At 37.2% G+C, this 16,750-nt stretch overlaps 1 protein-coding gene across 2 annotated transcripts in view; it reads left to right on the forward strand.

Annotated features, from left to right (window-relative positions):
• FAM133B (family with sequence similarity 133 member B) overlaps positions 1–15,406 on the forward strand; it is a 29,757-nt gene extending 14,351 nt beyond the window's left edge. The window contains exons 8-11 of one of the 2 annotated variants that reach the window (XM_023226615.2): positions 277–327; positions 6,760–6,852; positions 10,461–10,508; positions 14,066–15,406. In XM_023226615.2, coding sequence (XP_023082383.1) covers positions 277–327; positions 6,760–6,852; positions 10,461–10,508; positions 14,066–14,152 — 279 coding nt within the window. In that variant the 3' untranslated portion in view covers positions 14,153–15,406. The remainder of the gene's footprint in view (positions 1–276; positions 328–6,759; positions 6,853–10,460; positions 10,509–14,065) is intronic. The other variant, XM_023226616.2, reaches the window with a different exon arrangement.
• The last annotated feature ends 1,344 nt before the right edge of the window (positions 15,407–16,750 follow it).

The raw sequence follows: 16,750 nt of genomic DNA on the forward strand, positions 1-16,750 counted from the left end.
TTTAAAATAAGCTATGTGGGTATTACAGACAATACTTACCATTTTAAAAGTAAATTTGGTATACAGCCAGATAAATAAAGAAGCCTATTTGCTTACAAGCAAATGCATACATAACATACATTTCTCTTAAATTTTCAGAATAATATTCTGGGATTGGAGTAGCCTTCTTTCAGTCATAGAGCAAATCGCTTTTTGGGTATTTTTGTCTTTGTTCTATAATGCTGTGTCCTTAACATTTATTGATTGATAAATTGACACCTACATTTCTTTGTTTAGGATAGTTTAAAAAAGAAAAAGAAGTCAAAAGATGGAACTGAGAGAGGAAAGGTAACTATACTCTTACATTGCCTTAAGATAGTCTGTCATATAATACTTAATTGACTTAAAGAAATAATAATATGTACCTCTTTTTAACTTAAGAGATGTATTTATTTCGTTTTTGTAATATTTTGTTTCAACTTAAAACAATTTTTAATTTGGATTCGTTATTGAAGATAAAGGATCAAAAGAGTATTCTAGGCCGAGAGTTTGAATTTGTGTAGATTAATGGATTATCTCAGATTAAAAGTACAAAATAATGCAGATGAGCAGATTAAACATTTATTTTGATTTCTTTTTCTTTTGAGATGTAGTCTTGCTTTGTCACCCAAGCTGGAGTACAGTGGTGCCATCTCAGCTCACTGCAACCTCTACCTCCTGGGTTCAAGTGATTCCCCTGCCTCAGCCTCCCTGTAGTTGGGACTACAGGTGTGTGTCACCACACCCAGCTAATTTTTGTATTTTTAGTACAGACGGTTTTGCCATGTTGGCCAGGCTGCTGTCAAAACCCTGACCTCAGGTGATGCGCCTGCCTCGGCCTCTCCGCGCTCGGCCCATTTCCTTTGATTTCTTAAATCATTTTGAAGAAGGCCCTTCCAATTAAAGAACATTAATTTCTCTTTCAAATTGAATATACTATAGATAAATATTGAAAAATCTTCTTACTATTGTAAATAGATGTTTTACCTTCATTTATAACTTATCTGTATAGTTAAAGCAGAATTTATGCCCATCTTAATTTCTGGTTTACATTTTAAATTGTTATTCTGGTTATTAAAAATAAAGAAAAACCTAAAGAGGGCAGTATTAAAACTATAGACCAGTGTCACTATCTTTTTACTCAGAATTTATATTTTTTTTAATGATAGAAAATGAAACTGAAATTCAGTTTCAGTTTCATTTAATATACCATGGTACACAATGGTATATACCATATACAATGGTATATTATGTGCAGTTCACATAATATACCATTGACATTTTAAAACTAAAATTTGGCCAGGCGCAGTGGCTCAAGCCTGTAATCCCAGCACTTTGGGAGGCCAAGACGGGCGGATCACGAGGTCAGGAGTTCGAGACCATCCTGGCTAACATGATGAAACCCCGTCTCTACTAAAAAATACAAAAAGCTAGCCCGGTGAGGTGGCTGGCGCCTGTAGTCCCAGCTACTTAGGAGGCTGAGGCAGGAGAATGGCGTAAACCCGGGAGGCGGAGCTTGCAGTGAGCTGAGATCCAGCCACTGCACTCCAGCCCGGGCGACAGAGCAAGACTATCTCAAAAATAAATAAATAAATAAAAATAAAAATAAAAATAAAATTCAGTATTAGTTAATGTATTTACAGTATTGTGCAACCACCATCTCACATTTCAAAACTTTCATCACCCTATAAAAACACTCCATATCCATTAAATAATCACCACTACTCCCTCATTCTCTGGTAACCTCTAATGGGCATTCTGACTATGGATTTGCCTATTCTGGATTTATCATATAAAAGCAGTCATATAATATGTAACCATTTGTGTCTTTCAGCTAGCATAGTATTTTCAGATTTCATCCAACTTGTAGCATGTATCAGTACTTTGGTGTTTTTGTATGGCTAAATAATATTCCATTTGTGTGTGTGTGTGACAGCGCGAGGGGAGCTGATTTCTCTGTCCGTTCATTTGTTGATGGGCATTTGGTTTTGTTTCTACCTTTTGGCTATTATAATGATGCTATGGACATTTATAAACACAAGTTTTTGTATGGATGCATGTTTTCATTTCTCTTGGGTATATGCCTAGGAGTGGTTTACATAACAATTTGCAAATAAAAATTAATTTTAAAAATTAACCAGGCATGATGTAGTCCTAGCTACTTGGGAGACTGAGCCCACAAGGTCATGCCACTACACTTTATCCTGGGAGAGAGAGTGAGACCCTGCATCTCAATTGAAAAAAAATAAAATTTAATTTAAAAACACACTTAGAAAAGAAACTATAATGACCAATTCCAAGAATTCAAGGATAATTTATTAATATGATTTGCCATATTAACTGATCAAGGAAAGAAACCATATGATTATTTCAGGAGTTGCCAGAAGGACGTGATGTAATTCAGCATTAATTCCTGATTTTCAGAACAATTATAAAATAAGTGGTTACCCTGTTTAAAAAAAAACAACAAAAAAGTATGTGTGAAATTAAATCTGGTAACGTAGAAACATGAAATATTAAAACTGAACTGCAATTTTTAAGTACTTAAAATATTAGATACAGAGTAATATACACACATATAATCAACAAATATTAATATATTTACCAGCTGGAATTAGTAAATGATTTACATTGGCTTCAGGTCTTGTTTTATGTAAAAAAAAAAAAAAAAAGAAGAAGAAAAAAGACTGGGCACAATGGCTCATGCTTGTAATCCAAACACTTTGGGAGGCTGAGGCAGGAGGATTACTTAGTTTCTCCTGAGACTGAAGTGGGAGGATCACTTAAGCTGAGAAATTGGAGGTTACAGTAAGATATGATCATGCCACTGCACTCCTGCTTGGATGACAGAGTAAGACCCCTATCTCTTAAAAAAAAAAACAAAAAGTCCCCAAACTATCATTTCTTCCTTTGAGGTAGCTGATCCTGAAACTAGTGCATGTCTTTCCCATCCACATTTATATACTTTTATTACATTAGTATGTGTTCATAAATAACAGAATATTGTGTGTATGTGGTTTTTTTTTTTTTTAGTTATACCTACGGAATGGGAAGAATATTGTGTATTATCAAAATGGTATCATTGTGTTTCCTTCTGAAACTTGTTTCTTTTCGTTCAGCGTTACTATTGACATCTATCCTTATTGATACTTTCAAGTTTGTTTGTTTGTTTGTTTGTTTTTGCTTATAGTATTCTACTAATTAATCCACCACAAATTATTTCTTCATTCCTCTTTTTATGGACATCTAGATTGTTTTAATTTTTCAGTAATGCAAACAGTGCTGCTGTGGATATTTCTTACCCATTTCTTCTTTTACTGTTTTGTTTTGTTTTGTTTTTGAGACAGAGTTTTGCTCTGTCACCCAGGCTGGAGTACAGTGGTGCAATCTCAGCTCACTACAACCTCTGCTTCCCAGGTTCAAGCGATTCTCCTGCCTCAGCCTCCTGAATAGCTGGGATTACAGGCATGTGCCACCACAGCCGGCTACTTTTTTGTATTTTCAGTAGAGATGGGGTTTTACCATGTTGGTCAGGCTGATCTCGAACTCTTGATCTCGTGATCCGCCCACCTCAGCCTCCCAAAGTGCTGGGATTACAGGTGTGAACCACTGCGCCAGGCCAGTTACTGTTAATTTTCTAAAGGATACTTTGGACTGTAATTTCTAAGTTCTAGGATGTACATTTAACTTGTGAACATTTTGCTTGCCCAAGTGCTTGTTACTTTGCATTCTTGCTAGTGTGTAAAAATACTCTTGTTTCACATACTTGTCAACCCAGGGAGATGTCATTATTGCAAATTTAATGTATACAAATGGTTGAGCTTCTTAACTTGTTTATTAGCCATTCATATTTCATTTTCTTTGCATTGCTTTTCATAGTCTTTGCCCATTTTTCTGTTGGAAAGAAACAACATTTTCTGGTTCATGGCATCTCTTTACTTGGTTTTTGTGTCTGTTATAATCATATGAAGTCTTTAATTTTAAGTCACATAATCATTGTTTTTATCCCCTTTATTATTTAAAATTGTTCTGAAAGTGCTGATAATAAAATACTCAATTAGAAAATACAGTGGAAGAAAATATCCCATTTATAGTAGTAACCAAAAAACTATAGGAAAATTTTAAAGAAGTAAGCAGTACTTATTTGAAGAAAACTATACAAGTCTATTCAGAGACATATATGAAGATTGAATAAATGGAGAGTCATAACATGTTCCTGGATATAACTTGCCATACTGGATATTAACACATTATAAGAATGTTTTAATTAACGTAGTGCAGTACTAGTACAGGAATAGACAAAACAGTGGGACAGTGTAGAGTCCAGGTCAAAATTCGAGAATTTGTGGAATGTAGTAATATGATAAAGATGGCATTTCTTGGAACAAAATGATTAATCATTTGGAAAATATAAAGCTGGCCACTACATAAAGCCAGATAAATCCCAGACAGCTCAGAGATTTAAATGTATAAAAATGCAACTAGAGAAAGGGTGAATATTACAGTACTGGAGTGAGGAAGGCTTATGCCTCAAAACTCAGAAACTTCTGACCATATATTTCAAATTCCGAATGGCAAAAACTGATTGCAAAAATTAAACTGTGAACAAAGTTTAAATACAATGAACAGACTAAGAAAAACTTCTAAGAATATGTAACACAAGGCCGGGCGCGGTGGCTCAAGCCTGTAATCCCAGCACTTTGGGAGGCCGAGACGGGCGGATCACGAGGTCAGGAGATCGAGACCATCCTGGCTAACACGGTGAAACACCGTCTCTACTAAAAATACAAAAAACTAGCCGGGCGAGGTGGCGGGCGCCTGTAGTCCCAGCTACTCGGGAGGCTGAGGCAGGAGAATGGTGTAAACCCGGGAGGCGGAGCTTGCAGTGAGCTGAGATCCGGCCACTGCACTCCAGCCTGGGCAACAGAGCGAGACTCCGTCTCAAAAAAAAAAAAAAAAAAAAAAAAAAAAAGAATATGTAACACAAAAAATTAATGATCTTTAATAAGGAAAAAAGAATACCACACATACACAGACAAAGAAAATACAAAGTGTATTCTCTGATACAATTGATAAAGAGCCTGAGAGGGAGGCTTCTTGGTAAAGTGTGATTCATAAATGGGTGACAGACAAATTTTGGACACGGTGGGAGAAAAGGATTACGTTTGTGTGAAGGCTATGTTGGTCTTTGATTTAGTCATCATTATTAAAGAGTTTGCACTCACGTACTACACTTCATTCTATTTCAACTTTGTTTTAATAGCAAAGAGTCCATATTCCTGTCCTCCAGAAGGAGATGGGTTAAGTAAATTTGGCATTTTCGTGAATGTTAAATGCAGCCATAAATGATGTTGTAGTTGGCATGGAAAGATATTATTGGGTGAGAAGAGCATGTTCCAAACAGCAAGTATTCATATAATATTGTAAACATACATGTAGAAAGATGTTTCCAAAAATCTTAATAGTGTTTAATCTCTGGTAGTGGGATTTGAGTCCATTTTCTTACAATTAACATTTAACATTTCAGCCAAAATAACAATGCTGTTTGCAGAAACTAAAGGAAGTCTCCTATAATCTAGCGCATAGAGAGATCATCACTGTTAGTTTATTTCTGCATTTTTGTTTGTCTTCAAAATTAGACTAATGCTGTATAAAAAGTTTTATATCCTGAATTTTTTTATGTAAGATTAGGTGGTGAACACTTTTTCCATTGTGTAGTTTTGTTTTTGTTATGAACTACTTCAAATATACAGAACAGCACTATGAAAAATAATAAAATGATAACCAGCATATCCACTATGCAACTAATAAATCTTAACATTTTGTTATACTTGCTTTGGGTGTTGTCATAATTTTTTATTTCTTCAAATATATATTTAAGCCCCTAAGTACTACTCCCAATCTCAGTCCCCTCTCCTTCTCCAGAGTTACTCACTTTTAACATTAAAAATACTAAGAGTTTAAGATTTTTTTGCCTGGGTGCAGTGGCTCATGTCTGTAATCCCAGCACTTTGGGAGGCCAAGGCAAGTGGATCGCGAGATCAGGAGATCAAGACCATCCTGGCTAACACAGTGAAACCCCGTCTCTACTAAAAATACAAAAAAAATTAGCCGGGCGTGGTGGCAGGCCCCTGTGGTCCCAGCTACTTGGGAGGCTGAGGCAGAAGAATGGCGTGAACCCGGGAGGCGGAGCTTGCAGTGAGCCAAGATCACGCCACTGCACTCCAGCCTGGGCGACAGAGCAGGACTCTGTCTCAAAAAAAAAAAAATTTTTTTTTAAACACATATTTACATTTAACACTTTAAATGCACTAAAGGAATTACTATGTAGAGACTCTTTTAGATCATTGCAAATAATTACCCATTTATTTTCTTTTTTGCAGTACTAGGCCTATCTAATCCAATCCTGCATAGAAACAAAAGAATTAAAATACAAAGGAACCAAATCTTACATCATCTGCGTGGTTTCATATGAGCCTTTAAAAGTCTATTCTGTATAATTTAAGAAAATAAGGTGGATAGTACATCTAAATGGATATGTAGTTACTTCTCTTCAATTTATTTAATATTGCTTTAATGGAATTAAAGACAAATCCTCATAAATGTTACAATTTTTAGGCATTCTAAAATAAAAATGGGTAATTGTAATAATTAGAAGAATTAAATAGAACTTAGAAACATAAAATGTATGTGACAAAGTGTATCTTTTTGAGTCAAGATAAATGTATTTATTTTTCATAGGATATTAAAGGACTCAGCAAAAAGAGAAAGATGTATTCTGAAGATAAACCTTTATCATCTGAGTCTTTGTCAGAATCAGAGTATATTGAGGAGGTAAGTATATGATCAAATCCATTTTCTCTATTTCAAAATGCTTAGTAATTGATTTAATAAATATGACTTAGTAAAAAGAAATACTTCATATTTAATTTATTTACCTTTCTAGTATGAAAAAAAGAAAGTTATTTCATTTCAGAATGAGTTTTGCTTTTTTCCAGAATATAATTATCTTTTATTTTTTGTAATTAACCATATTTCCACATACCTTTCCAATCTGAGATATTTTTAGTCTTCTAATATTTTCTTTTTATTTTGCTACCGTTCTTATTACATGAAAGAAGCTGTGTAACATACAACATGTTGAAACCCAACATTCTCTTACATTGTTAAAATAGAATATTGCATATACTATCTCAGTTTAGTTGATACTATTTAGTTGTGTTTTGAGATACTTTTCGGGGCATAGAAAGGTCATTAAGTGGAGAAGAAATGTTGGCAGGAAACATACATATTACTTTGTTGTGAGAACTAAATGAGGTGATAAATTACGAAAGGCATTGCATCATACCTGAGACAGAGTAAATGGTGGCTAAAGGTTGTATAATTCTTGGTATTACAGTCAAATCTAAGCCAAGTTTGCCCTAGAATCATTTATCTTTAAAACTGTAGCTTTCTTTGGCAATCAACATATTTAATCCACCATTAGTATAATCTAAAAGAGTTGAGGATCTTACCCTTGCTTACAAGGGGTGGTAGCAGATTGCAACAAGAGCTGGTTTTCGTGATTCCTTAGTTGTTTCCGTATTAGCCTCCTCCTGTATCAGTCCTGCCCAGCTCTGTCTGTCTACTGTATTCCTCATCTCCCCATTCCCTGAGTCTTGCATTTTTGTTTGTTTGTGCCTCTCTCCTTTCTAATTTCATTGTTCTTGGTCTGCAACAGTGGCACTCGGTCCTGTAAGATCTATTGCCCCCATTTTATAGCAGTGTCTTGTAATTGCTCCTGAAATGAAAGCTAATGCTGAGGCAAGAAGGTTGCTTGAGCCCTGAGTTTGAGGCTGCAGTACATTCTGATCCTGCCTGTGAATAGCCACTGCACTCTAGCCCAGGCGACATAGCAAGACCCCATCTCTAAAAAAATAATAATGATAATAATGTGTAATTTTATGAAATTGTATTTCAGTGTAAATGATTGAATGCCATAACACCAGGCCAGGCGCAGTGTCTCGTGCTTATAATCCCAGCACTTTGGGAGGCTGAGGCGGGTGGATCACCTGAGATCAGGAGTTCCAGACCAGCTTGGCTAGCATGGTGAAAAGCCATCTCTGCTAAAAAAAAAAAAAAAAAATTAACCAGGCGTGGTGCCTGTAATCCCAGCTACTCGGGAGGCTGAGGCAGGATAATCACTTGAACCTGGGAGGCGGAGGTTGCAGTGAGCCAAGATCACACCATCACACTCCAGCCTGGGCAACAAGAGCGAAACTCCATCTTAATCGGTCAGTCAATGCGATAACACCAGAAGACATAGAATCTTAAGAAAAAAACGAAATGCAGGCTCTAGCAGGTGTATTACATATGCCCTTCAAAAACCATGTGGTGGCATTATCTTAAAATGTATCTTAAAATCCTGCACAAGAGGCTGGGTGCAGTGGCTCAGCCTCTTGTGGCACCTGTAATCTCAGCAATTTGGGAGGCTGTGGCAGGAGAATTAGTTCAGACCAGGAGTTCAAGACCAGCTTGGGCAACATAGTGAGACCCTGTCTCTTTAAAAAAATTTTTTTTTTATTTTTTAAAATTTAGTTTCTGGGCTGGGCGTGGTGGCTCACGCCTGTATCCCAGCCCTTCGGGAGGTCAAGGCGCATGGATCACCTGAGGTCAGGAGTTAAAGAGCAGCCTGGCCAACATGGCAAAACCCTGTCTCTACTAAAAATACAAAAATTAGCCAGACACGGTGGCACAGGCCCGTAATCCCAGCTACTCAGGAGGCTGAGGCAGGAGAATCGCTTGAACCAGGAAGGCGGAGGCTGCAGTGAGCCAAGATCGCACCACTGCACTCCATCCTGGGCAACAGAGCGAGACTTTGTCAAAAAAAAAAAAATTAGTTTGTGTATTGTAAACAGGTTCATCACGTGAATGTTTAGCAGGCTATTCAAAAATTGTGAAGGATGTACAGGGCTATTCAGGACATGGCGTGACAGCATCCCTCATCTCTGCCTGGCTAAATATAGATGCAGTACATCTGTCACCCTTAGTCATTGTAATAACAAGAATAACAATAAAAATCTTGTTTCCTAGGTTCTCGGTAAAAAGAGCTAGTGAGTTAGTGATCTCTGTTGTGAGCTTGTGATCTCTAATGCTTTTGTGTTGTATTTTAAGTCCTTATATGCTTTCTTTTATTGTTGATTGCATTTTAATGTATTTGTGATGTATTTAATATTGTAGCCACTCAGCAGCAAAATTATACAATTCAACATTAGGCAAATTTATAAATATTGTTTTATATGTAATGCATTAGTATTGTATTATGTTTGTCTGCTACATGGTAGCAAATTTATTATGAAATAGCTTACATTTGGGCTTAACATGTAATATGAAAGCTTATGAAAGCTTTGGCAACTTTCAGTTTATTTATTCTTATTTTTTTAGAGGTAGGTTCTTGCTCTGTCGCCCAAGCTGGAGTGCAGCAGTACAGTCATAGATCACTGCAGCCTGGAACTCAGTGATTTTCCACCTCACCCTCCCAAGTAGCTAGGACTACAGTCACATGCCACCATACCCCAGTAATTTTTAGCAAAACTTTTTTTGTAGAGGTGGAGTCTTAACTAGGTTACCCAGGCTGGTCTTGAACTCCTGGCCTCAAGCAATTCTCCCACCTTGGCCTATCAAAGCGCTGGGATCACAGACACCAACCACTGCTCCCTGCCTCAGTTTAGTTTAAATCCAGTGTACCACACTCAAAAAGATTGAAATAAAATATAAATGGGATGATAATTCTTACTTAGAATTTTAAGCTGTTGGCTTATACCAACTACACTGAATATAGAGCTACCATTTGTTGAGCACCATAGAGTGAGAGAAATACCTGCTGTATTTTAGGCACTTCCCCTTGAGGGTGGATATTACCTCCATTTTACAGATGTTGAGAGTTAAGATAGGATTCAGACATTAATCTGTCTCATTTCAGAGCTGATGTTTTTTTTTTTTTGCCTGTTTTGAGACAAAGTCTCACTCTGTCACCCAGGCTGGAGTGCAGTGGCGCAAACAGGGCTCACTGCAGCCTCAACCTCCTGGGCTCAAGTGATCCTCCCATCTCACCCTTCCAAGTAGCTGGGACTACAGGCACATGCCACTGTGCCCAGCTATTTTTTTTTTTTTTTTTTTTTTACTTGGTAGAGATGGGGGACTCTCACTATGTTGCTCAGGCTAGCCTTGAACTCCTGTGTTCAAGCAAGCCTCCCGCCTTGGCCTCCCAAAGTGCTGAGATTATATGTTTTTTATTGAAACCTCATTGAGATGTAGCAGGAGTTATTTTAAATGTCCTGTGATTGTCAAAACGTTTTTTACATTTAAATTTTGAAGATGCAAGATAGAGAATGAAAGAAAAATGCCTTGAGTGCAAATTACATGTTTGTCTTCTGTTCTCCACAAAAATTAAAACTTTCTAGGTGCGAGCAAAAAAGAAGAAAAGCAGTGAAGAACGAGAAAAAGCAACAGCAAGTATCTCTTAACATTTTTACAGACAATAGCATAGGTGTTTTGGTTTAATATAAAATGAGTCATGGGAAAGCTTGATTGGATTTACTGGGACCAAATAAGTATTTGTTGGGAAAGGTGTGGTGTATTCAGCAGCTTCACTTAATGGGTAGGAGGAGAAAGTCAAAATGGTTCATGAAAAATAAAAAATGCCCTGGTAGCAAGCATGTCCTGTTTCCATTTCAGTATTTTACTGTTAGAAATATAAGCTCAGGGCCGGGTGCGGTGGGTCACGAAGTCAGGAGATCGAGACCATCCTGGCTAACACGGTGAAACCCCGTCTCTACTAAAAACAAAAAAAAATTAGCCCGGCGTGGTCACGGGTACCTGTAGTTCCAGCTACTCGGGAGACTGAGGCAGGAGAATGGATGAACCCGGGAGGCGGAGCTTACAGTGAGCCTAGATCACGCCACTGCACTCCAGCCTGGGCGACAGAGTAGGGCACGGTGGCTCACACCTGTAATCCCAGCACTTTGGGAGACCGAGACCGGTGGATCACGAGGTCAGGAGTTCAAAATCAGCCTGGCCAACATGGTGAAACATCGTCTCTACTAAAAAAAAAAAAAAATACAAAAATTCGCTGGGCGTGGTGGTGGGTGCCTGTAATCCAGCTACTCGGGAGGCTGAGGCAGGAGAATCGCTTGAACCTGGGCGGCAGAGGTTGCAGTGAGCTGAGATCGCTGCACTGCATGCACTCCTGCCTTGGCAACAGAGCAAGACTCCGTCTCAAAAAAAATAAAAAACAAGAAATATAAGCTCAAATTTCTGTTTCGACTTTCTTAAGCTACAATATGAAATACGAAAGACCAAAGTATGGTGATTTCCGTTATCTTTGATAATAGTTACTTTCAAATCAGCCAAATCTGGTAATAACAGAAAAAGCCTCTCCAAGCACTAGCTGCAATGAAAAAATAAGAATATGACAACATAAATGACTCATTAATAAAGATTCTTTTGATAGTTTTTAAAGCCAAACTCTGCTATTAATGCAAATTGAGAAGAAAAGAGAAAGAAGAGGTGAATTAAGGAAAATAGAAGTAGTATCCAAATAAGAAGGAGATCAACCAAGAGAAAATGGTTAACAGATTATTTTCAAAGAGTAATGCAAACAGTATCAGCAAAGTAATTTAGGGGTCCTCAGTATAAATGTGAGCGATGACCTTTGAAGGCATTTTCTTAGGGAAAGGTGAAAGAAAAATGAAAACATCATCATTGGTAGGTTTGAGTAACTCCTTCCCAGAATTTCCCTGACTCTTCAAACGAGGTACCTTCTCTGATAGGAAGGCTCACCTAGTAATGATTCAGAAATAACATTTTATATGCTCCAAGCCTACGATGACAAATAAGGTTTTTTTTGTTTGTTTTTTCTGAATGTGAAAGTAGTTTGGGTGAAGATAGCTTTGGTCTGTGGTTCAGATTAATTAAGACATAATCACATTAGTATTTGCATACTTTCACTGTTTCTATGCTTTCAGCTAGTTGTGTATGTATGAAGCATTTCTGTGCAGGCACTTAGTCTTAAGAGTATAATGGAGTACAAGATAGAAGAGTATGATACGTGAGAGAGATACTGTGGGGAGGGGCTCATGAAATCCTCGCTGAGGAAGTGAAATTAAGCTGAAATCTGATTTATAAGAAAGAGCCAACCACATGAAGATCAAAGGAAAGAATATCCTAGGCAGAGGGAAGAGCTCTTAAGGACCTATAGTGAAAATAAGCTTGTTATATTTGAGGGACTAAGAGAAGGTAAGTGGCTTAATGCCTGGTAGGGAAAGAGGAATGCCATACAATGAGGGTAGGAAGTAAGCAGAGGCTTACTGACATTACACAGCAGAGTGTGTTTTCATCAGAATGTTATAAGAAGCTGTTCTGAGGGTTTTAAACAAAGGTAACTTAAATACTTTACATTTTGTAAATGCTTTGGTACAGGAGGTAAGTGGGCACAAGTGAGGAATGATGTTTGTACAGCAGTGATAGTAATGGAGTTGGACTGGCAAGGATGGATTTGAGATACATTTTGAACTTAGATGTAAGACTTCCTTGGTGCTTTGAATGTGGACATTGGAGTTAAAGCAAAGAGCAGAATCAAAGATAGCTTAGATTCTTTGACTTAAGCAAAATGACAGATAAGTAGTGCCAGTTACTAAGGTGGCTGGGGATTTGGAGAGAAAGATGAAGCATTTTGTTGTGGTAATTTCAGATATGCCTACCAGACATCCCAGGTAGAGCTGTTAGTGAGGCACTTACAGTCCTGGGGTCAAAGTGTAGGACTGCATATAAAGATCTGGGCTTCATTGGTGTTTAAGTGGAAAGTAAAGCATGTGACTGGAAGAGTATGTGGAAAACAACGGAAGGAAGCCCCAGAAAAGCTGAGTAGAGGAAGAAGAGCAGGCAAAGGAAATGAAGAGGTCTTAGTGATAGAAGAAAACCAGCAGAGAGGTGTCATGGAAGCTAAGAAGAAAGTGATTTTTAGAAGAGAGTGCTCAGCTGTCCTTTTGTGGAAAAAAAAAAAAGCAACCTATACCCAAAACTTAGTTTTAAAAGCCCAAATTACAAGATTTTGGACTCTGTAAAGTTTCCTATGTACTTCAAACATGTAGTGAAAAAAGAATGATGAAAATTAGCTTAGTGCCACAGAGTGGTAGAGGCCTTTGAGAGAGGGGAGAGTAGGTAGTGCTGATAGATAGGAAATGGATAGGAAGCTCTGCTGTTACCATCCTTATAGGTCTCTTCTCCTTTCTTGCTTTTCATTTTCTTCTCTTGAATATCAATACACTAGCAGCAGTCTCTCATTTGGTACCACCTTTCCAAAGTATCCATGTTTCTAAAAGTTCTGCCTTCTGTAACAGAAATAGGAGAGTCAGACTTCAGCAAAACTCCAGCTCCCTTCAATTCACTCAGTTAAACTACTTTTACCAGGCTTTAGTGGCATTTTCTTCTAAAAATCAGACATCTGTTTTGCTTAACAAAATAAACTTTTTAACTATATATTGATACTTTGTACTAATTAATTGATTTTAATTTAATAATTACAACAACTCCAATTAGTGCTGCCAGTCTGAGCAGTACACAGTACCTGTGTTCCTATTTACTGAAAACTAGCAAATTTAATATTTCTGTTCTGTCTGAAAACTATCTTACAAAAAACAATTATGTTTTTCTGTGGTTACTGCTTTCCAGTAACTGTAATTACTTTACCTTTAGAAGTTGTATAGCATGAAATACGGTGATTGGTAGCGTGATTCAATTGAATTTATTTCCTTTAGGAAATTTTGTTAGAAGTTACGTAAATGTGCTAATGACTTAAGAGTTTCTCCCTGTCTTTTTGAAAATCAACAAGAACTCTTTTAGTCCTCATGATGCTGGTTGTTGAGACTTTTCGAGAAATGTTTTGAGTAGTTTACTTGGTTGTATGGATTGTTTGGAATTATGTAGTAGCTTAGGAGAAGCATGGTAAAGATGCTTTTAATTTGCATATTTGTATATAGTAATGTATAATATGGAATTATCTTTACAGGAAAAAACGAAAAAGAAAAAGAAGCATAAGAAACACAGTAAGAAGAAGAAAAAGAAGGCTGCTAGTTCAAGTCCTGACTCACCATAACATTAAGAAAAATCAGGATTCCCTTCTAAAGAAAGTGCAATGAGGAAATTTCAACTGTGAAAACTACAACATATTTACTAAAATGCATGAATTTTCTTGTTTTTAGAATTATTCCTGGACTCTTCAGTAGCCACTCAGATGCCACTGTGTGAAAGGGCCATAAATGTTGCCTGCTGCTTGAACATCTTTTTTGTTTTTTTCTTCCAGTGCTTGATAACTCTGGGAGATAAGACACTGCAGTCATACTAGTGGTTAAGATATTTGGGAATAAAATTAATACTTTTGACTAGAAGTGTCTAAGGATAAACCAACAGAAATTGAATCTGGATGTATCTTTAAGATGTAATCAGAAATGACCAGATGACTCTAGTTAAAATTTTTGAAGGAGGGATTACATTAATATTTGAAAACCCTTACTCTGTAGATAAGTGTATTTTAATTTTTTCCCCTTGTATACTTTTATTTACCTGGGGAAGGAGCTTTCAGGGTTGGGGGGGTGGTTTGCTATCTCTTTAGCTAGCAGAATAGTGTGCCTTTGATCCTACACATCCTATATTCTGGACACAGTAGCCATGCTTCACAGGGAGGTCAGAGCTGGCTACCAGCAGTCTTGCCCTTTACTGAGCTTAGTGTCATCCTTGGATGCTGTCATATGCTGCTTTCAGTGAACCAGAGAAACAGCCATTTGCAGCATGAGAAAGCCCCAAAAGCTCTGAGATTTACCTCCACTTCAGTAATAATGAATATTTTTTAGCATTAGAATGTGTTATGTCATTTGAATTAATTTTGATTACACTTTGGCTTGGGAGAGGAATTATTTTAAATAGACACTGGTACTTTTTGAACTTGATAGCTAAAGATTCTAAAATGCATGTTTTATACTAAGTTTTAACCAGTCAGGAAAATTTTATGTAACCAGTGATAGTTTATTTTTCGTATGAATTTTGTTTAGGCTGCAATGTTTAGCTTTTGTTAACTCCTCACTCTTGCTGTCTTAAGTTCATTACTGTGTTTAATGGCCTACTTGCCAAGATATTTAGCATGTAAAAAGCAGGATTTTGATTTAAAAAAAAAAAAAAAAAAAGGCTTCATATTGAAGCTGAGACTTACAATAACAAGTTGAGTGGCAAGCCTGGTATGCTGTGTCTTATTGCCAGAATCTTAGTAAATGTAATGTTTTAAAAGTTTGTTGTCTTTGTATATTAATAGCAAATTATGACAAGTTAAGTTTAAACAAGAGTTACATTATTGCTCTCCCTGTGTCATATTTTACTAAGATTTTGTGCCTCATATCTACTGCTGAATTGTTTACTAGGAATGTTAAAAGGAATTGATAATTCATTTTCATTTTACATTTTTATATAATCAGGTAACATGAAATACAACTTGATGTACAATTTTGCCTGTTACAAAGGATGTGCTAATTATAGTGGTATATGCACAGAACATTTTGGCATGACAACAGGCTGAATAAATAGCTATTTTGCTTAAAAATAGCTGTGTTCTTATCAGCTCCCTTTGGACTGCAAGTAAACTTACAAAGATAAGAAACACTCCTAGGCGGGCGCGGTGGCTCAAGCCTGTAATCCCAGCACTTTGGGAGGCCGAGACGGGCGGATCACGAGGTCAGGAGATCGAGACCATCCTGGCTAACCCGGTGAAACCCCATCTCTACTAAAAAATACAAAAAAAAACCTAGCCATTTGAGGTGGCAAGCGCCTATAGTCCCAGCTACTCGGGAGGCTTAGGCAGGAGAATGGCGTGAACCCGAAAGGCGGAGCTTACAGTGAGCTGAGATCCGGCCACTGCACTCCAGTTAGGGCAACAGAGTGAGACTCCGTCTCAAAAAAAAAAAAAAAGAAAAACACTCCTAGATGTTAAGCCTGAAATAAATAAGACATATCCCTAAATTTTAGCTAAAATTTAGTTTCTTTAAATTTCATACCCAAAGGTGCATACTATTTCCTAATAAAAGATATCTGTATGCTTTTGAATACACAGAAAATTTAAGGGACATTTTGCATCCAAAAGAAAGTTTCCTAGAATTGTTTGTGAAAATGCCAGAAGATAAGTTGATCAGATCACATGGTCATCACTTTTGTTATGACACAGAACTGCAGATTTACAGACTAGTCCATTATATAAAGATTATATTCCACTAGAAGCAACTGTTCATTTTATTAGACTGGGGGAGAAGGTGATTTGGTGAAAAACTATTCTTTCCAGAATGTGTTAACTGTCTGGACAACACTTTTTTCTAGTCCTATGTTGGTAGCCTTAACAGCCTCCTAACAAAGTATGGAAAGAAAAGAAAATTTGACAGAGTAATTTTATTTTTATTTATTTATTTTGCATTTGTGTGTGTGTGTGACAGGGTCTCTTTCCTGGACTGGAGTGCAGTGGTGTGATTTCAGCTCTCTGTAGCCTTGACTCCCCAGGCTCAAGTGATCCTCCCACTTCAATCTCCGAGTAGCTAGGACTTCAGGCGCACACCACCATGCCTCGCTAATTTTTTTTATTTTTTGTAGAGACAAGGTTTCACCATGTTGCCCAGGCTGGTCCCAAACTCCTGGGCTCAAGTGATCCACCCACCTCTGC

The sequence above is a fragment of the Piliocolobus tephrosceles genome, chromosome 8 (assembly GCF_002776525.5).
Source record: "Piliocolobus tephrosceles isolate RC106 chromosome 8, ASM277652v3, whole genome shotgun sequence".
Taxonomy (NCBI): Eukaryota; Metazoa; Chordata; class Mammalia; order Primates; family Cercopithecidae; genus Piliocolobus; species Piliocolobus tephrosceles.